The 21,323-nt window shown below is 44.3% G+C and overlaps 1 protein-coding gene across 1 annotated transcript in view; it reads right to left on the bottom strand.

Annotated features, from left to right (window-relative positions):
- The window catches only part of SCFD2 (sec1 family domain containing 2), a 1,619,339-nt gene that overhangs the window by 1,337,824 nt on the left and 260,192 nt on the right, over positions 1 to 21,323 (bottom strand). Inside the window, exon 3 of the mRNA XM_069201324.1 lies at positions 10,174 to 10,301. Coding sequence (XP_069057425.1) covers positions 10,174 to 10,301 — 128 coding nt within the window. The remainder of the gene's footprint in view (positions 1 to 10,173; positions 10,302 to 21,323) is intronic.

Raw genomic sequence — 21,323 nt, 5'->3', positions numbered from 1 at the left:
ATTTAATCTGCATAAAATCTTCTCCAAATTGATTTTAAAGGCCCTGGTGACTGGCCACCAGGGGGAATATTCTTGCCCTAACACAGGGAGGATTCAGAGAGGAAGTGTTGACAGTTGATCAGATATTCACTTTCACACACATAATTTACAAATTTAGCACAGCAATTAAAATGCCCCTGTATGTGCCATTTTTAGATTTCTCATCAGCTTTTGATTTGGTCCCAGAGGTCGACTCTTGGAGAAACTGACCATGACGGACACTGATCCTGGGCTCTTGGCACTAATCCAGCTGCTGTATTCCTCCCAGGTAAGACTTAACCAAGCAGGGTATCGGTAAAAACAACTATATACTAACAGAGAGGTCAAGCAAGGTTGTCTCTTGGCCCCACTTTTTCTCTGTATACGAATGATCTGTACCATAAAGTTATAAAAGCCACAGATGACATTCTGACAGTAAACAGCTTCAAGGTCCCTTCCCTGCTCTACTCTGACGATTCCATTTGGATAGCAAAAACTCCAAATGCTTGCATGCCCAGCTAGTGGCAATGAAAGAATCCTGTGAAAGAAATAATATAATAATCAATACCTTGAAGACTAAGGTAATGATCTTTAAGACCAAGCATTCAAGGAAGTATTCTTTCTTTATAAATCAGGTAAAAATGTAAGAAGTGGCATCATTTAACTAGCTAAGCATGATAATGGATAGAACTATAAGCTGAAAAACTCACATACAATCAACTATTGAGAGATCTGAAGACGCCACAAATGTCATCCTAGAATTAGCATGCAAACATAGTCATCTGTTCTCACGCTTGATTGATAAGGTTTTCTAGGTAAGAGTGGGAAGCCAAACTGTGTAGGGAGCAGAACTATGATGAATGGATAACTCCATGCAAGGAGTAGGTCAATTTGAAAGAAAGTTCTGGAAATTACTGCTCAACTTGCCATCTAGTTTCCCAACAGTAGTATTAGATTCAGACATCGGCTACTCCTCACTTGAAACCAGGTGCCAGATGGTCCCTATTAAGTATGGACTAAACAGTTTTAAATTGCAAGGCACAAATTTAGTGGATCATGCCTGGAAATAAAATTTCTCCATGAACACCAAATCATTGTCTGTAATTCAATGGGAAAATTAAGCCAAGAGCATTTGGTTTGTCTATAACAGCGAACATGAACCTGTTCACACACAAGAGGGGAGGCAACAATTTACTGATTATCAACCACCCACATTTTACACACTAACAGAGACCAAACAACAAAAAGAAATATGGTTTTGAGTAAGAACCATGTACCAGGGAAATTAATGCATACTCCTTCTTCCCTTGAAACGTAGCCGCAAAACATTATGACGGAGGAACTAAGAGCACATATTTTGAATTCCTGGAGGATCTGCCAATCCTTGAATCAAAATTATTATTAAAATCACCACCCAATATACTCCTGGCACCTGATAACGTCCAAAATGCTGAAGATAAACTCCTAAAAAATGAAAAATAGTATTTGGTTATAGGACCTGACATCCATTGCATGGTTTTCCCCCAGCTTTTTTGCCTTGCCGTCTCCTGTTACTTTTGACTTTGTTTTTGCTGGCCTTGGCACGCTAAAGTGCTTGTGCTTTCTTCTTTAAACGCTGTAATATTGGTTTACACCCAATTGGCATAATTAATTTACCTGTAAGGCCCTAATAAAGTGGTACTACATGTACCTAGGGCCTGTAAACTAGATGTTAGTAGAGGCTCTGCAGCACTCATTGTGCCACACACTTAAGTAGCCCTTTAAAAATGTCTCAGGCCTGCTATTGCAGCCTGTGTGTGCAGTTTCCAATTGACATTTCGACCTGGCAAGATAAACCTCTTGCGAGGCCCAAACCTGCTTTTAGGGTCTAAGGTAGGCCCTAAACAGCCCACAGGGTAGGGTGCAATATATTTAAAAAGATGGACGTGTACCTTTAAGTTTTATATGTCCTGGTAGTGGAGAAATCTTAAATTTGTTTTTCACTACTGTGAAACCTACCCCTACTATAGAATAACATTTGGTTAACTTATTACATTTAACAAGTAATAACTTTCAATTGGGAGCAGTTAGGAATGTCAAGTTTAGTGCCTAAGGAATTGTTATTTAAACTCCTCTTTAATGGTCAAGTCAGATTTTAAGTCACAATTTTAAAAATGGCACTTTTGGCTAGTTGGCATTTTCTTGTCCTAACCATTTGGAGCCTGTATCCTGAGTCATAAGAATCGGTGTAGCTGACAGTTGCTCCTAGGCAGTCAAACAAAGGGAAGTTGGTGTTGGCAGGATGGGCCATCTCTGACTTAATGAGGAGAAGGAATGGTCACCTACCACACTTGTACATATGAAAGGCTCTGCCTGAGCACACTCACAAAGGGTTTGACACTGGTCTGTTGTGACCCCAGACAGGATGGTGCCAGGGCAGTGATGCAGGACATTCCAGACACCCCTGGGGTGAAAACCTCCAAAACCTTCTCCTACTTCAAAGAGGGCACCAGGTTAAAAATTAGACCCTTATACCCAACTCTTTAGTACACCTTTGACTTTTAGAAGGGTTAGAAGTACTGCTGTGCAAGAAGGACTGATACTCTGTTGCCATGCTGCCTGAGTGAAGGGCTGGACCTGCATCTTGAACCCAGGACCACCAGAGTGACTCTAAGGGCTAGTCGGCTAGCCTCCTGATCACAGTTTTGGTGACAAAAAAGGTTTAAACCACCTTGAACCCAGCATCTGTACTCTGTGGCATCAACCCAGTCTTGGACCCTTGGAAGTGGACCTGACTGTGCTCTGCCACCCCAGCTCTGGTCCTGTGAAGCAGAAATAATGCAGCGCAACGCATCTCCTCACAGCCACATGAGAACTGTCGCAGTGTGACGTATCTCTAACACCAGAACTCGCATCGCAACTCGCAGTCTCCTCGGAAATGCCACTTTAACACGCATCTTCGATGCAGGCCATCACATTGCAAGCCTGTCTTCAACAACACAAGACTCTGCATCATCACCCCAGAGCTCTTGAAAACTGCCGGAGTGCGATGTATCTTTGATGCAGTATTTCGCATCACAAGCCCCTCATTAACAGAATCCTTGATGATGACACAGGACTCTGCATTGCAGTGCCCTCGGAACCGGCACTGCATGACGCATTCTTGACCAAGGATCTCCTAGGTTGAGCACAGGTTAATTTAGGGCTTGCTTGTATCCCACCCTGAAAGAGATTGTGGTTGCTGCTTAAGTAGGGTTTCACCCCTCTCATTCAGTAACTCAATTCCCAACATAAGAGTTAATTAAAATTATACATTAACCCTCCAGGACAGTCCCAATAAAACATACCTTCAAAAAGGATCAAATGTTATCTTGTTAATATCATGTTAATAAAGGATCTTTTTAATATCATGTTAATAAATATAAAAGAAACTCCCTTATTTTTGGTACTACCGTGTGTTAGAATAGGGTTTTTGGTTGGCAGTCAGGTTGCCCTCTGTCCAAGCAAGAACCGTCACTCTAGTCAGGGTAAGTCACACACAATCTAAAATCAGCCTGTGCCCACCCTCTGGTAGCTTGGCACGAGCAGTCAGGCTTAACTTAGAAGGCAATGTGTAAAGCATTTGTGCAATAAATCATACAATACCATAATATAACACTACAAAAATACACCACACAGTGTTTAGAAAAATATGTAATATTTATCCGGGTATTTGCAGGTCAAAACGATCAAAGTTGCAATATGAATTTGTAAAGATATCACTAAGAAGTGATATAAAGTGCTTGAGTCTTTAAAAAGCAAACAAAGGGGGTCATTCTGACCCCGGCCGGCGGCGGAAGCCGCCGGCCTGGCTGGAACCGCCAGAATACCGCTGCGCGGTCAAAAGACCGCCGCGGGTATTCTGGGTTTCCCGCTGGGCTGGCGGGCGACTGCCAGAAGGCCGCCCGCCAGCCCAGCGGGAAACACCCTTCCATGAGGATGCCGGCTCCGAATGGAGCCGGCGGAGTGGAAGGGGTGCGACGGGTGCAGTTGCACCCGTCACGATTTTCAGTGTCTGCATAGCAGACACTGAAAATCTTGGTGGGGCCCTGTTACGGGGGCCCCTGCAGTGCCCATGCCCTGGGCATGGGCACTGCAGGGGCGCCCAGGGGCGCCCAGGGGCCCCACGACACCCCATACCGCCATCCTGTTCCTGGCGGCCAATACCGCCAGGAACAGGATGGCGGTATGGGGGTCGGAATCCCCATGAGGATTCCCCAGGGCAGCGGAAAACCGGCGGTACACCGCCGGTTTTCCGTTTCTGACCGCGGCTAGAATGCCCAAGGGAGCACCGCCAGCCTGTCGTTTGCCCTGGCGGATTTTACCGCCAGGGTCAGAATGACCCCCAAAGTCTCTTTCAAGCACAAAGTACCTGGTTTCTGGTGGAAAATCTCCACAGAGGGCCGAAGAGATGTGTGGAAAAATGGTGTGTGCGTCGGTTACGCCCCTTCACACACGGACTTGCATCGTTATTTTTCACTCGGGGAAGACGTGCATCGTTTTCCGGCACGGGGACCGTCTCCTTCTATGGGTCGCAGGGATTACCAGATGTCCCGGGTCTGTGCGTGAATTCTCCTGCTTGTTTTCCGGCTGCGCGTCGTCCTGCGGGGCTGTGCGTTGAAGTTTTGATCTCACGGCAGGCGTCGCGTCAATTTCTCCTCTGGAAGTCGGGCGGCGTTGTCCTTGCGAGGCTGTGCATCGAAGTTCTGGTCGTCCTGAAGACGTCGCGTCGATCAGCGTCGGTGTGCGGCGTTTTTCTCGCCGCAGAACAAGCTGTGTGTCGAAAATTTCGGCGCACAAAGCGTCCAAGTGAAAGAGAGAAGTCTTTTTGTTTCTGAGACTTCAGGGAACAGGAGGCAAGCTCTATCCAAGCCCTTGGAGAGCACTTTTACAGCCAGACAAGAGTTCAGCAAGGCAGCAGGCCAACAGCAAGGCAGCAGTCCTTTGTAGAAAAGCAGACAGGTGAGTCCTTTGAGCAGCCAGGCAGTTCTTCTTGGCAGGATATAGTTTCTGGTTCAGGTTTCTTCTCCAGCAAGTGTCTGATGAGGTAGGGCAGAGGCCCTGTTTTATACTAAGTTGTGCCTTTGAAGTGGGGGTGACTTCAAAGAGTGTCTAAGAAATGCACCAAGCCCCCTTTCAGTTCAATCCTGTCTGCCAGAGTCCCAGTAGGGGGTGTGGCCGTCCTTTGTGTGAGGGCAGGCCCTCCACCCTCCCAGCCCAGGAAGACCCATTCAAAATGCAGATGTATGCAAGTGAGGCTGAGTACCCTGTGTTTGGGGTGTGTCTGAGTGAATGCACAAGGAGCTGTCAACTAAACCTAGCCAGACGTGGATTGAAGGGCACAGAAAGATTTAAGTGCAAAGAAATGCTCACTTTCTAAAAGTGGCATTTCTAGAATAGTAATATTAAATCCGACTTCACCAGTCAGCAGGATTTTATATTACCATTCTGGCCATACTAATTATGAATTTCCTGCTCCTTTAAGATCAGCAGCTGCCACTTCAACAGTGTATGAGGGCAGCCCCAATGTTAGCCTATGGCTGGAGCAGGCCTCAGAGTAGAATAAAAACGAATTTAGGAGTTTTACACTACCAGGACATATAACTACACAGGTACATGTCCTGCCTTTTACCCACACAGCACCCTGCTCTAGGGGTTACCTAGGGCATACATTATATGTAGAAAAAGGGGAGTTCTAGGCTTGGCAAGTACTTTTAAATGCCAAGTCGAAGTGGCAGTGAATCTGCACACACAGGTCTTGCAATGGCAGGCCTGAGACAAGGTTAAGGGGCTACTGAAGTGGGTGGCACAACCAGTGCTGCAGGCCCACTAGTAGCCTTTAATCTACAGGCCCTAGGCACATATAGTGCACTCTACTAGGGACTTATAAGTAAATTAAATAGCCAATCATGGATAAACCAATCAATAGTACAATTTACACAGAGAGCATATGCACTTTAGCACTGGTTAGCAGTGATAAAGTGCCCAGAGGTCAAAAGCCAACTACAACAGGTCAGAAAAAAATAGGAGGCAGGAGGCGAAAAGTTTGGGGATAACCCCGTCAAAAAGCCAGGTCCAACACCGTGACTTTAAAGTCTGTGTATATAGCTTATTAAATAGATACTTAGCATCACTCTGTAGCAAAAAGTGATGTTATAAAAAATATTATCATAATTTCATTTCGGTAAATAGATCAGCACAATTTCCTTTTGGCAGGACCATTTAGACCCTTTAAGGAGTTTGAACCATTATGAGCTACTTATAGCAAGCATAGTGAAAGAGCTCTTTTGTAACGGATCAATAAAACAGTAAGAAAACACACATGTAAGCATCATAAAAAATGTGATATTCATGATAATGCAACTTCCAAGACAATTATTACACCGTGTTCAAGGATTTGAAAGAGGAACAGGACCCCGTGATGAAGCATGCCACCTCAGTGGGTGAGGGGCTCTATCCTAAAAGGGCATGCCCCTTAATTAGAGACTATCCCAGCAAGTTATTACTGTTTAGGTTTACAGAAGCAGTCAGACAAGCACAATATAATTCGGAACATCACACTTTAATGTTGATGATTCAGTTTTGGTTACACTAGGCAGTAGAGATGAAACATTGGACGTTTGTTGCATTAAGTACACAACAGTGTGCTGGGGTTGCCTGCTGTATCACTGGAATCATCAGACAGCGGCGAAGGAAACATTCTTCTCTGAGCGTCTCTCACCTACTTGCCATTGTGAGGGTCATTTAGTGAAAATGGCAAACACGCTTTCTTCCAGTAAAGATGGCCCCTGAGAGGAAAGTGAAACTATCATAGTGATCCTTGGAAATCCAGGTCTGCAGAACTCCATCCTGGAAGACGCCACCAATATTGAATTACTCTTTGCAAATAGATGGCAAACTGATCAAAGATGGATTCGGAGGATTTACTATACTTGTTGGGTGAAGGACTAGAAATATCTTAATGTTGATCTCAAACTCCTCATGTTCCCCTCCCTTCCCCTTGCCTCTTCTACGTGTTTTTCTCCCTGCTCGTTCCTTATTCCGGGGTTCTTTCTCCCTTTCCTCTGTTGCCCACAGAGGTTATGGCAGCTATGGTTTATTGTAAGGAGCATAGTTAAGAAGGCAAATTGACCCTTAGGTCCACCTACCTATTTAGAAATGTTTGGTGGGATACAGTGCATTAGATCTTGCCTCATGTGCTGTCTATAAACATGATTTAATCACGGAGTGCCTTTTGGGTGCCTTCTCGAACTGCAGCCCAATTAACATAGAGAACTTCTGTGAGCTTGCATGTTGCCAGGTTTGTTGAAGGTAAAATGAAAAACTGAGTTTGTACAGGAAACTAACATAGGGCGTGGCGGGATGTTCTCCAAAGCATTGTAATGGATTTTATGCCCCAGTACGCCGCTATCCTGACGGGTGGTGCACTCATATTCCAACACTGATACATTCATAGAGCTCTCTCACTGAGCCTGTGTTCAGGTAGACAGGGAAAACTAAAATCCCAGAACTAAGAAATCCTTAGAGCTCTTGAAATACACTTAAGGTCTTACATATTTTCTGGTAGTAAAATACTCGCTAGACTCTTAATAGTGCATTTGCTGAACAGATTTTAATGTGAGTGTGACTCTAAATACTCAATGAATCTACTACTGATATCATCTATTATATATTATTTGAATACTGGCCTGTGCGGCTCGTTCTTTCATTCTTCTAAAGCTGATAAAATGTGGATCATTGACTGGAGAAAAACCCTTCACTTAATAACCACCTTAAGTTAATTTAGCTGAAATGTGGCACACAAATTTTGTTTTTTGACAACGGAAAGTCCATGTTCTTATAGGGAGCACTGTATAGAATGAATTAGAAAGAAACCATCCTGCATTATCAAAATATTAAACGTTCTGTGTGCTGCAAGAAAAAGAGACTAAAATGTGCTGACAGAGTTGCTGTGTGATGGGTGGAATCAACAGACAAGTTCCATCATGCTATGAAGTTAGCTCATGGGTTTGACTTCCTATAATAGAGATTTGTGTGTAATACGCTAGTCATTCTAATCGCTCCCTGATCACCACTCTTTTCTTATGAATCTGTCCCTGACACTATACCACAATTTTATCTGCCTTTTTTCTCCTGCCAAAACAGAAATTTGGTTTAAATTAATTACTCAAAGTGGTATTGACCTTCCTACTCACCCCCATTCTGATGAAAGCAAAGCCAGTGATGAGCACCGTCCAGACAGCTGTACACAAGGGCTGAGTAAGAATTCAGACAACACACCTCGTGGCATGACATGAGTCGCTCACTCCTGAACAGACCATGAAGCACAGGGTTATTTATACTCTCTTAGGTAAAATTACCTTTAGACGCTGGATGGGAGTTAGGTCCTTTCCTTCATTTCTATATATGTTATCCCATATAATAGCCAAGGGATCCCAATAACAGCCCGGACAAATGCACAATACCAGGTTAGGCTACGTATGGGCAGAAACATGCTGGCACAACAGAGGTACATAATAGTCATAGTACCCAACAAAATTCTCTGAGGATACTTTTTTAGTATTTTTACATATAACCTGGAATCACAGGATAAAGTACCCTTTGTGCTTTACCTCTATGTATTTTTTAGCAGAAATAAACTGGATGCATAAAAGATAATCCAAAATAATTTCTAAGAACTCCCTCAAGATAGCCGCACTTCACGTTGAGTCCACTGTGGTACTACTATCTTAGCAGGGTGGGATGAGGTGACCAGTGATGAAGCATGCCACATTACGTGGGTGAGACCACCTCATCCAATTTTTAAAAATGCTCAGACCTAGAGCCAGGAAGTAGGGCAGATAACCAGAATCATACAAAGGCACCAGAAACTTATGGTGACTACCGCGCAGTCGCAGCTCGCTCCGCTCATAAGGGGCAGGGCAGGCAGGTGCGGCGCGCGGGGGTGGGATGTGAGGCTGGGGAGGTAAAATTTAATTAAAAAAATAAAAGATAAAAATAAAAAAATCTTACCTGATCCACCGCGCCACTCCTCTTTCTCCCGTGACTACAAGCACAGGCTCCCAGCCTTCCCTGCGGCCAATTCTGAAGCCGCTCAGAGCAGGGTCAGGATTGGCAGAGAGCACACAGCCAGGGTGCTCCCAATGCCGGGCTGGAGAGAGCCTACTACGCATGTGTTTGGAGGCCCGAGACGGACAGCCAAACATACATCACCCCCGTGGCCCCGCCCCTTTAACAACCAAAACTATAATAAACCATGTTTATTATTGTTTCGTTTTTTAAAGGTTTTGTAGCTTCAGCTGGTGGCGGGGGTCTGGGGCGAATGGGCGATGCTACTCCATCCTAACGGGGGAGCCGCCGCTGCAATCTGTGTTATAATGAGTGATTGGCACTTTCCATTTCAGATTAGGCCCCCTCCTCCACACCACACACATTAGTTGCTCATGCTAAATGGGTAGACAGACCTATTTTAATATTACAAAAAATCTATGCAGCAGAACCAGGACTCGCATAAGGCGAAGTAAGTCAGCACCGTTACGCCAGCAGCACTGGATGGTGCAATACAACAAGGAAAGGCCACGAAAATAGACGGCGTTTCTGTCATGAAGTGCTATTTTTCCTGGAGCACTGTTCCTGCTAAACAGCATGGATTACAGGCGAGGAAGGTATTAATCTTTGTGAACAGGAACATTGTGATCCAGCATGCCACTGGTGGGGAGAATGTTAAATCAGTAGAACACAGTGATTTGCACTGCTTCAACAACGCTTGCGTTCAATGTTAACACTGATGGGAAAATTAAAGAGTACGGCGTTACAGAAGACAATACGGTTAAACTGATACGGATCAGAAGCGTTATTGATGCCTTCATATAGCACTTCATACTCCTGCAAAGGCGCTTTCACGGACCAGCAGCCCGGTACATACTTGCTCTGGATTGGTTGGAAGGTTTGTGGATTGCAATATTTAATGTAATTACTTCTAGTTCTGTATGCGCCGCAAACGCATCACGGATTGCCGGTGAAATACATCTTGCGGAGCTACAGTAAATTTCATTACCAGTCTTTTACAATATATACGGTAAGCTAGGAGCGACAGTTAAATGCAATGTGGAGCCATCCAAACCAGCGGTTCCATACCCATGCTCATCTTGATAGGCAGGTTCTCTCTGCTCGCTGCCTCCACTAGGTGTCGCCTAACCTCCATCACAGCTTCCTTGTGCTTCAGGCTGAGCATGGACTCCCACAGGGCCTTGGCAGCGGGCTCGCTGAAAGAAAACCAAGAGTTAAACTAATAACTTCCTCGCCAAAGAATGTTAAAAAACTAGAAACAACCCGAACAAAATAAAACCATGCACTTGTATTTTATCATTCTCTTTAGAATCAGCGCGGTACGTAGCAGAGAGGATACAGCTGCGTGCTGGAAAAAACAGAGACGCCACATGTATAACATTTGGTTTCATTATAGATAAACACTGAAAGTATCAGCATTGACCGCCATTGGCAAAGCAGAACGGAAAAAACACTACATAATTCAGTTAGAAAATGGTGGATTTATTTAATATGTAGCAAAGACGCGATAAAAATAGCAACACTACTGTAGCAAAATTAAATCAGATACAACAAAATAGTCTTTTGTGCATTGCTTACAAATAACTGTTAGCAAATGGAAAACAATGACAGACAGCAGCACTGACTTTGGATAGCTCTTTTGTCCTCCCCATTGTTAATATGTCAGCTGGTGACCTTCCTGACTCTTCCAGGATTCTTTCTCTTAACTTCCCCAATGCACACCCTTGAATTGTTTGCCCTCTAATTTCCTCATTCTCAATGGCGAACTGGCATGTGCTAGCCAGCTCTTTTATTCTCATGCAGAAAGTGTCTATGGGTTCTTCGGCTTGCTGCGGTGCCTGGCAAAACAGAAATCTTTCATAGTCTGTGTTTACCATGGGCTCAAAATGGGCATTGAGGGCCGTAATCAGGGTAAGGTGCGTTTTTTGGGGTGGCTTCATTGATGGTTCTGGAAATTCTATGTAGGTCTTTTCCACCCAGGAGTAGGATCATTGTTCGCTTTTGTGCGTCCTCTACTTTCGTAGCTTCAAAAAAACAATAACACTCTCTCCACCCAGTCTTTCCACCTTGAGGCTTGAGTAGATGGTGAGCCCTGTTTGATGAATTTTTCAATTGGCGGTATAGTGGCCATTGTGTTATGTAACTGCTTGCTAGGGGTTCCTTGATGTAGCAATCCTGTACCTGTATTTGCCCATAAGTTTCCTATACTATATTGTATGCTTTATTATTATTGTTCTTTTTGATTTTGACTCGGGGGGGGCCCAGGGCTGAGTGATTCCTTGCAAATCTCGCACTCGTCGGTGTGTTGGGGAAGTTCCCAGTTTATATTATATGTTTCTTCACTTTGTGGGGGTGAGTCAGCTTTTGGAAGCACTGACTTTATACAGGCAGGGACAGGCCGCAACACAGCATGGAACTCACCTGCCACTCACTGGTGAACGTTGTCAACCGGACCAGGCCCGCAGGGGGGTTTCTCCCTGCAGCAATCTGTCTCTATAGATGAAGAGCGTTCTGCCCTCGCCGTCGCTATGTTGTAGGTGGGCCGGCCACACCGTGTCTTGCCGCCGTTGAGAACGGATGCTCGTTGAGTGTGGGCATGGCCGCGGGACCCATGGATGCAGCCCCACTGCGACGGGAGCCGGGACAGGAGCACCCGTGAACAACGTACTCAGGGCACTGCGAGGGTCCCTCGTCACTAGTGTGGGGTTCCTCGGTTAGGCCCTGCAGGTGTGCGCTTGCAGTGGTCTAGCGCGTAAATAATTATAGGCAACACATATTGGTTGTACTGTACGGGCGCTGCTGCTACGAGGCCATTACCACCACCCCTGGACCACACGCAGCAGACCCACTTTTATTAACGTCCATTCGTGGTCAGCAACACAGGGAGTGTTCCACCACTCCCCACGGGCACACGGTTCCAAATGGTAGGGTCCGCGCCTCAGTTACGTCACTGAGGTTGCAACGCTACATTCTCCATGCGGACTTCTCAGAGGGTCCATACTGGAGTTTAGAGGCTAAGGGGAGGGGGCAACCTAAGATGGGTCTGCAGGTAAGAATTCCATGATTTGTTTGTTGCGATATAGCACAACAAAGGCGATTTAGTAGAGTTTTCAGCTGTGGCAGATTGGACCAAACCTCAAAAAACCCATGAACAGGCTGCCTCCCTGGACACCTAACAAATGTGCCAAGTTTAGGACAGCCATGAGGTCAAACCTGATTAAATTTAACAGAGCAAAAGACCCTTTATTTACAGAGATGTGGGTTTTGGTGTGGTAAATACCAAACTCCTCATGTTAGTTCCATAGGTGCTAGAAGAAGGGGTGTGCTGCAGCAACCCGACATAACTACGCTGGAGTTCAAAGGCAAATGAGCAGTAATGATGCCTTTACATGTTATTGTTATCTTGCTACGCTTGCTGTGCACTCAAAGACAGAGGCCAAATTACATGTTATGTCTTCTGATAAACTGCTGCTTTTTCCTTTAATAGAGATATGGTTGTTTACTTTTCTTTCTCTGACCGAAAAAATTAGAGGACTTTGTAAGGGGAGCTATGTGACAATTTTGCTGGTGTATATGGAGTGGGAAAGGAAAAACTAAAAGATGTCAGTTTTTCCAACACACAATAAAATGTGAATACCTGTACAGATATTTCAAAATATATCAGCGTTAGGAAAGCACAAATGAAGCACATTTCAGAATTGTAATGGAAACGAAGATTTCAAAAGGATTAAAACAAATCAAGACATTACTTGGTCATATGAATATCATAAGAGTTTGCTGAAAGCAGATTTCCATACATTATCATTTGTGCTATATACAGCTTTACCAGTAAAACCTCATGTCTGTGTGAATTTTGTGGTCATTTGAATGGAAAATGTGCTGTTTGTAAACAATGTTGTGCTACCACACTGTGCTTCAGTAGTACATTTGCAACAGTGTACCTCAAAATGCACTACTGGTTACATAGCATAGCATTAACACTATCCTCGTTCCCTGCGCTTGTTCTTTATGAAGGGCTTGATTTTTTTCACAGCTCCAATAACTTCAGTGATGTGACATCAATAGCAGCACCCCCACTATGCAAACTGTTTTAGCACCACTGATTATTCCGCAATAAGGGGAAAATACGCAAAACAGGTTGCATCTGATAAATTTCAAGGATGCCTGGGAATTTCGATATGTGGAACAGGTTCATTTAAACAGATAATAAGGGAACAAGGTCAGGTCCAGGTGAATTCATTCGTCCGCTTCATGGTTCTGATCCAGGACATATCTACAGTGAATGTTGCTCTGCTGGTGGCAGAGGGGGCACGGCTGGGCACTCCACTGTGCATTGTGTGGTAGGGCGCCATGCATATAGAGCCCAATTAAGAGGTCTAGCAGTACCTCTGATCCGCCATACTGGGCTCTGTGTGTGCTCCGGAGGTCGATTACTGAAACAGTAACCTCGGTGGGTGACATGAAATTCTCTGCAGGAGTACGAGTGGGTGTGAGGTGACCCCTATCTTGCCCTGAGGCGCAGTCGTAGTTAGGGGTTAGAGAAGGTGCAGAAAGAGCAAGGAGCTCTAGAAAGCCTATTAAACATTGAGAGAGGCTTTGGCAGATAAGAGTTATACCCAGTGCTTGAAATTGAAAAATTTAAGTGCAGGTACTCTGTGCCACAGTACCTGCTTGTTTCTGAGAAGTGTCGGTACTCAGCAATTAAAAGTATTATGGGTTTCTTGAGATGTGCCGGTACTCTCCCTCTCAAAATAAGAAAGTGCCGGTACTCAGTACCGGACAGTACCGGCCCATTTAAAGCACTGGTTATACCTAATCATGAAGCCAAGGTAGGCGATACAGGTGCGCTCTTGACAGAGTAGAGTGGGTCAGGGAGTGGCATTAGACAGGGTCCCTGAGAGCCGCAGGCAGGATTCAATCATTAGAGAGTGCAGAGTAGTTAGAATGTTACAGAGACAACTCCATTAAATCAAAGTCTCTGGGAGGTTAACAACATCTAAGTTATCTCATTTTATTCCCAATTCATGTCCATGTATCTGGGGATGAAAAGGCACACAGGTGGAACCTACTGGTGGATGAAGACGAAAGTGAAGCCTGGGGGTAAAATTATGAGATAACAGTCCACATCCACTTGAAATACTCGGTCCTGCAAGCAGGGTAGAGACAGGACTACAAAGAGGAGTGTCTGATAGCAAAGTGATGTGCTTGTTGAGAGACTGAGGGGGTTGCAGAAGGGATCAGGGTGTGCAAAGTATTGGATTGTCTATGCACAGCAGGGCCATTTATGCTGTCATACTGCCAAACAATTCTACATTTCATTGATCATTCATATTTATTGTTAAACCTGTGTTATTCAGTTTGTTAAAGATAAATAGGACAGCCAAGTGGATGTCAACTACAAATGACACACTATCTTTTTAAAGTAAGGGACGACTTTTATACCAGTCCTCATGAGAAGTGCTTGCATTTTCCATTACTAGTGCGACACCCCTCTAGAAAGGTGTTGGAACTATTCTCCTAAACAAAACAGTGGTTCTACTGAGAAGCGCAGGTAGTGTCCATTACTAGTATAGTGCCTCAGCTGAAAAGCGTTGCCACCGTCCATTTAGCATAGCAGACCCGCCAAGAAGTGCTTGGACTGTCCATTAGTATAACAGTCCTGCCGAGAAATGTCAGCACTGTCCATTACTAGTATAATACCTGAAAAGTGCTTCTACTCTCCATTAGCAGATGTGCTAGTCTTGGTCATTACTGTTTTGATGCCACCACTGACAGCAGCAGCGACTGACCCTCTGAGTTCTTCAAGCACAGCAGCTGAGACGTGGAATGCTTGCTAAGTGCATTACTAGTATGACAGTACAGTGTCTGCACAGCGACAGTGCCAGCCCTCCCCTTCCTCCTTGGAAGTTCAGCCCACTCCAGCCACGCCCCTACATGCAGACACCGCTAGTATGGGACACAGGGGCAGCAGGTGTAGCTCACTAGCACCCGTGGCACATGGTGGCCGAAGCCCTGCAGAATGGAGTGTGGTGCCAGCCTAAAACTCACTTAATGCTAGCATATCAGAGGTGCCCAGGGCCCAGTGCAAGCAAGCAAGGAAAAAAGGCCTAGTAGCTCCCATTTGAGTACTAGAAGACATTCAATCAATCAAATACTCTATTTCGGCAAGACATTCATAATTATGCGCAATAGATCTCTCAGACCTCAGGAACCCTGTGACACGGTACCTGCCGTACTAATGATAGCTACTGTCCTGAACCCCTCGTTTGACACATGCTTGCTGGTGTTTGTGTTCTGAGGGGAGCAGGCAAGAGACAGTGCACCCTGACTTGGACCGCCTAGCCAGTAAAGTATGAAGCGGCAGTCTGTCTTCTTAAAAGAAATACTTTTTTTTTTACTGTTTGTTAACATTTCCTTACAACCAATTTTCTTTATAGGGAATTGATCCGTTACGTCCACGAGTGACCAGAAAAAGTACCCAATCAACCCATTTCCACCCTTATGTACTATTGTTTACACTGTTTGCATTTCTATATATACTATACCAACAATTGGTATAAGCCAATGGCTAGGTGAGGTTTCCCTGTCTCTCTTTTTCAGCCCTCTCTATCATTCATTTATGTACTGGGCTTCTTGTAGAGAACACTACCGCTCTCAATACATAGGGTCCTGCCACTATAAATGACCCCAAGTTAGCTCTCAGTATGAAGGTACATGCTTGTACAGATATGTTGATAAAGGAGCAATGATTTAATGAACTTTCTAAATTTAAACACATTTAATTCTGCTTTGAGATGAGAATCATGAAATCCCAAAGTGATGCATCAAGAAACTGAAAGAATCTGCATCCTCAATTGTTAAGTCTAAGTTTTTTCAAAAGTTAAAACTTACTTGAGTACCTGACAGAAGACAAAGGAGCATAATTTTTAGGTCTCGCCTACACAGCGCATGCGCTGTGTTGCTAGACGTATTTACAATTCAGTTGGCTTACAACCTGCCCGCAGCATACCATTAGTTGTTTTCGTTGTCACTCTTATTTGCAGTCTTTTGATTGCTTTGCTCCTGTAGACTTCCCTTCCTTTCTTGTGTTAGCTCCTCCCCAGATCATGGACCATGTACATATGTTCTTCCTACACTTTATGCAACATATTTTTTTTTATTTTATAAGTGTTTTGGATATTATTCCCGGACACGCAATGTGCTCTGCCACTTTAACACAGGCATACGGCTTCTTATATATGTTGCTTTTACCCTATCTGCTATCTCTATTGAGGTTTAGCTATTACTCCCACAGCTATACTACTCTATGCCACTCTACGCCATGCCACTCTATACCAACCACTCCACTCTATGCCACTCCATTCTATTTGATTCTACTCTACCCAACACAATGCCACTACATGCCATTCTAAGCCACTCCACACCATTCAACTCTACGCCACTCCATGCCAATATACTCTACTCCACCCAACTTTGTCACTCAATGCCAATCCATTCATGTCTATGCCAGGTAATCCACTCTACACCACTCTACTCTACGCCACTACACTAAATTCCACTCTACACCCCTGCACTTCTACACCTAATGAGTTGGGGGTTGTTGGCACAGAAATACGTTTTGACATGGTATTTCTAGAAAAGGTTTGCTAAGGGGTGTAAATAAAGATTTAACTACACAGGGAAGATAACTGGCTCCTGTGAGAACACCTCACAAAAGAGCGGAAAGAAAAAACCCTAAATGAACAGTCTGTGACCTCCCTGTAATAAATGAGGCAGTTTGTATCAAAACATGACCCAAACTAGCAAAGGGGGCTCCCGCTTTGCCTCAGTCCCTCATCATCTGAAACCATCAACTGTTTCCATGCCTGGTTTAAGGCGTGTTTCCACAGGATGGACTACTTAAATGGTTTCCACAAAACTGGTGGAAGACTGTTTTTTTCTAGTAATGTGGCAATCTAAGGCAATTAAGAGACTGGCTTTACAATTAAAAAGCTCCGTAGAATGGAGTGATCCTTTTCTTCTTATTTAAAGTAATCGAGGACGTACCATGGCCGCTTTCTCGCTGCCTTTACAGACTACTCTTGAACACTTGCAGATGAGCCATGCCACAAGTATTCATTCCATTAAAAGGGTGTTCTCAACACTCCTTTAGCCCCCAGAGCACCAGGCTTCAAAGATACGTCGGGCCTGCCAAGTTTCCCAGATCCATGCCTGATGTGCTGCCCCAGTCTAGGTTTGTTTATTTGAATTCTGGGATTTGTAGTCTTCTTTACTCCATTATAAATTAGGACTACAAATCCCAGAATTCACAGAAAACCCAGGACTGGAGCAGCTGCAGCACATCACGCATGGACCTGGGAAACGTGTCAAGAAAAACCTGAGCTCCTTTACATCCAAAACTAGTAAATCACACATTGTATCTCTGCTATGAGTGATGCCTTTATTAAAGGTTGCTGATCACAACCTACTGCTGGTAACACAACCAGACTTACACAAAAGAACGCTGGAGGGAGGAAGTGTGCATCTCTTGCAAGAATTAAGTATGTACATGAAATATCCTACAAACGCAAAGTTATGCACCACAGAGCTAGAAGAAACAATTTCACCTGCAATTTAACAACTCAATAAAAAGTGCTATGATGATCAATAATGCTATATGTGCAGTTGGCCGGCGCTGGGGAGGGGTCCATTGGTTTTGTTTTGTTGATTAATAAAATATGTATTAAACGATAACGATATTAAAGCACTTGTGTAATAATGACATATGTCACTATGGGGCACTTGCCCTTATTTAATTTTAGCCGCTGTTCGGGCGAGCCAACATATAAATGTTCGTAGCAAAAATAAGCAAATACATTTTCGGTACTCCATGCTGCACGGCCCCAGCTCCACGGAAAATGCGCGCGTGCGTGCATTTTTTTCGGATGAAGCGGATTACAGAAACTAGAATAGGATGGCGCTTCGAACATGTAGTTGGGTACCTTGAGGTAGTGATTGACAGCTCGCTGTACAATTAGTCTTTAATATTATATATATTTACACTCTTGGACATGGAGAGATAACGTGAATTACCCAGTGCTTAATTTGTAAATAAAAACATGCTGGTGCTCAAAGCCCTCCTCTTAAATAAGCTGCTGCTGTAATTAAATGTGGGATCACGGAATACTGAGACAGCGTAATCCTGAAGCCATCTCGGGCCTCTTCAATCCCTATAAAGCCACCACCTGCCTCTTCAGCTCACTCTAGCAGCTTTCTGCTTTCTCCCGTTGTGAGCTTTAAACTAGGATTGGATCTTCAAAGTTGAAATTCTGCACCGGTTGTGCTGTTTCTCCACTCTGAAGAAGATATGGTTGGCGTTTTTGTTGAAGTTACTCGTTATGAGCAAAGAAAGAGGACGGACTCTAAAGGACAATGGCATATATAGGGTGGGGTAGACCCTGATTGGGGGTGATACCTGGACTGTTGGTTCATGGGAAATGAAGTTTAAGTTTTTCATTGGCTGCTGTGTTTTACAGTAAAGAAAGAGATAGCATAATCAGAAGCCTCCGGTCCGGGCATAGAATACGGTCCTTAGCACCACATAATTGAATACCTGGCTGGCCTCACAATTGCACATACAGTGTGGGGCTTGGAGAACATGGCAGTCATCATGCCGAAATGCAGGGTGACTGAAGAGGTTCTGCAGGCCCAAATGCCAGTTACAGAGTACTTGTAAATGTGGTTCTGTGAGAATCTGACGTGACAGTCTCCTCCTACCGATCCAATCGACACCAGGTCACTCACATGAGCACCGCCTGGTCCTAGAAGATCCTTATCACCTACAGAGTCTCTTAGGGATCCATCCGGTCCCTTGTCATCTCCAGTCCATACAAGGAGCTCCTTCGAACTCTACCTGCTGATAACATCATACTCACCAATACTCTGACAACGAACAACTCTCTCACGGCACCCAGTGTCTCAACACTGCCTGCCCCTCATCCAGACCTGGATGGCCGGCACCAACTTGAAGCTCAGCTCCATCAAAAAAGAATTCCTACAGTGCACTAAAACAAAAAAGCAACAACTACTCCAATCTTGGCTCATCAACATGAACCTGGATGGATTTCAACCCCATCTTTCACCCAGTGTCAAGTCATTTACATTCACTGTGGACACGTATGGCGGACGGACGGAATACAACTAATTACTCTGAGACAATGTTTGTAATCAATAAAGTTGCCACATTTCACAATGATTGATGGAAATTAATAAATGCTGTGGAGATTAATGTATAAGGGTAGAGAAGTGATACAGTTATGAAGAGGAGTTTATTTGTACTAAAATTTCAATAAAATCTGTTTAAAAAATAAATAAAATTCACTGTGGACACCAATCTCACCATCAAACCAAAATAGCCTGTTACCAGCTCTCTGTACTAAACAAAGTAAAATATTGTGCCCAGAATCTTAGTTCGGAACTGCTGTTCAAGCCCTCCTAACTATGAATCAGGGTTGTAGCAAGGCATAGATTAAAGACATCCCAGAATCCACAATGCACCTCCTAAAGACATGCTATAAACCACATCACGCCTCATCAAGAGCCTGAAGAAATATGAATACATCATATCAACCTAATGGAACCCTACTGATTCAATTTCCTGCCCCAAGCACCTGCATAGTCATAATGACCTGTCTGCCTCACAAGCCCATCCTCTCTTTCAGGACACACACAGTCAGCAAACCACCCGACTGGAAATGAACATGTGCCAAAAACGACAAAACAATACAAACAGCATTCTTCATCAATGCACCCAGAATCTGGAACAAAATCTTGTATCTATCAGGACTGCTCCAAAACTGCTTCAACTTAGAAAAGCGCTGAAGATACACCTCTTTAAAGAACATTGCATCACAAAGAAGTGTCAGTTCACCTCTGCTCTCAGGACCCAGATCTTCCTCCTAACACTAGTGCACTGTATCTGTACAGTGCTGGGCTTTCAGCCTGTTTCACACTATTCTGAATCCGCATAGATATATAATAGAACAGACAGGAAACAAAACAATTTTGGCTTTTTAGGTCAGAGATTGGCTGTCGATACACAACGCACCGGTGAAGCTTGGTGCCACAATATATGTTTGGGTGCAAATCACTGACATTCCTCTAATGCTATAATATAGGCCTAGGTATAAGCTTGCAGTCCCTGGGCACTCTGGGCACCCAAGGCAATTTGGTGGCAATCCCTGATTTAGGTTAGTCATATTTATTATTTTGTGTGCACCACTGTCATTATTATGGCCATCTCAGGCACAGTGGTAGCCATCCATAGAATACTAGTACACAAGGGGTAAAATGGCAGTTAGGACAAACAGTCCCCTGCAGGGCTCTGGAGAGCAGTGATTCCCTGCACTATGTCTGTCTTCTGTTGATTCTGTTGTTTTTCCTTTGTGAGCGTGGAAATAATTCAAGCCTATTAAGGGCTCTCCTGTTCAGCTGACCCGAGACCCCAAAGCTGTGCTTTGAGGTCGAGAGATCACCTAACTTGCACCTTTCTTTTAGAAAATGACTACTGCCCTCTCCACTTAGGCAATGGAAGGCCTGTGCTGGAGGCAACAGGGATTACAGTGAAGGAACAGATCTTTTTACACATAATCTTCTAAGGGAGATGCCTGGCCTACCCCCTTGTAAAACATCTGTTCAATCTCTCCAAACTGGTGTCCATGCCTCCATCATATGAATGATTTGCTTGGACAGTGACTGGACCTATTTATGTGTATGGTTGAGCGTAAGACCTGTAAGTCTGCCTGGTCATGTGAAGAGTGAAATCTACCATTAGACTACACGTGTATGGTTACTCATGGCTTCCTGCATGGATGTCTAGGGTGTATGCAGCTACTTGGAGCCTACACATTTACAGTACCCCATTTCCATACTCTGTGGGTGGGGGCAGTCCTTTGAAGTACTCCCAGTACCCCTGCCACAGAAATACAAGCCATTCCTTCTTCCTGCTTCAGTCTGTATTCCTGGAGGATCTAGCTGGGTGTCAGGGAGCCAATGTACTTTCCTGCAGGACCAGCATAAATTGCCCAGGAGAGAGGGCGCTGTCATGACATCCTCATGCACTAACAGGAGACCTCACTGGAAAAGGTGTAGATGAGCGGATTTGTGAAGAGTGGCCTTAAATAATTAGTCTTTTGGCCAGTACCTTGTCTCAAGATTTTCATGACACTCGTAGCAGAGCT

The sequence above is a fragment of the Pleurodeles waltl genome, chromosome 1_2, assembly GCF_031143425.1.
Source record: "Pleurodeles waltl isolate 20211129_DDA chromosome 1_2, aPleWal1.hap1.20221129, whole genome shotgun sequence".
Taxonomy (NCBI): domain Eukaryota; kingdom Metazoa; phylum Chordata; class Amphibia; order Caudata; family Salamandridae; genus Pleurodeles; species Pleurodeles waltl.
The sequence above is the reverse complement of the archived record's forward strand: the minus strand, read 5'-3'. Positions and strand labels throughout refer to the sequence as shown.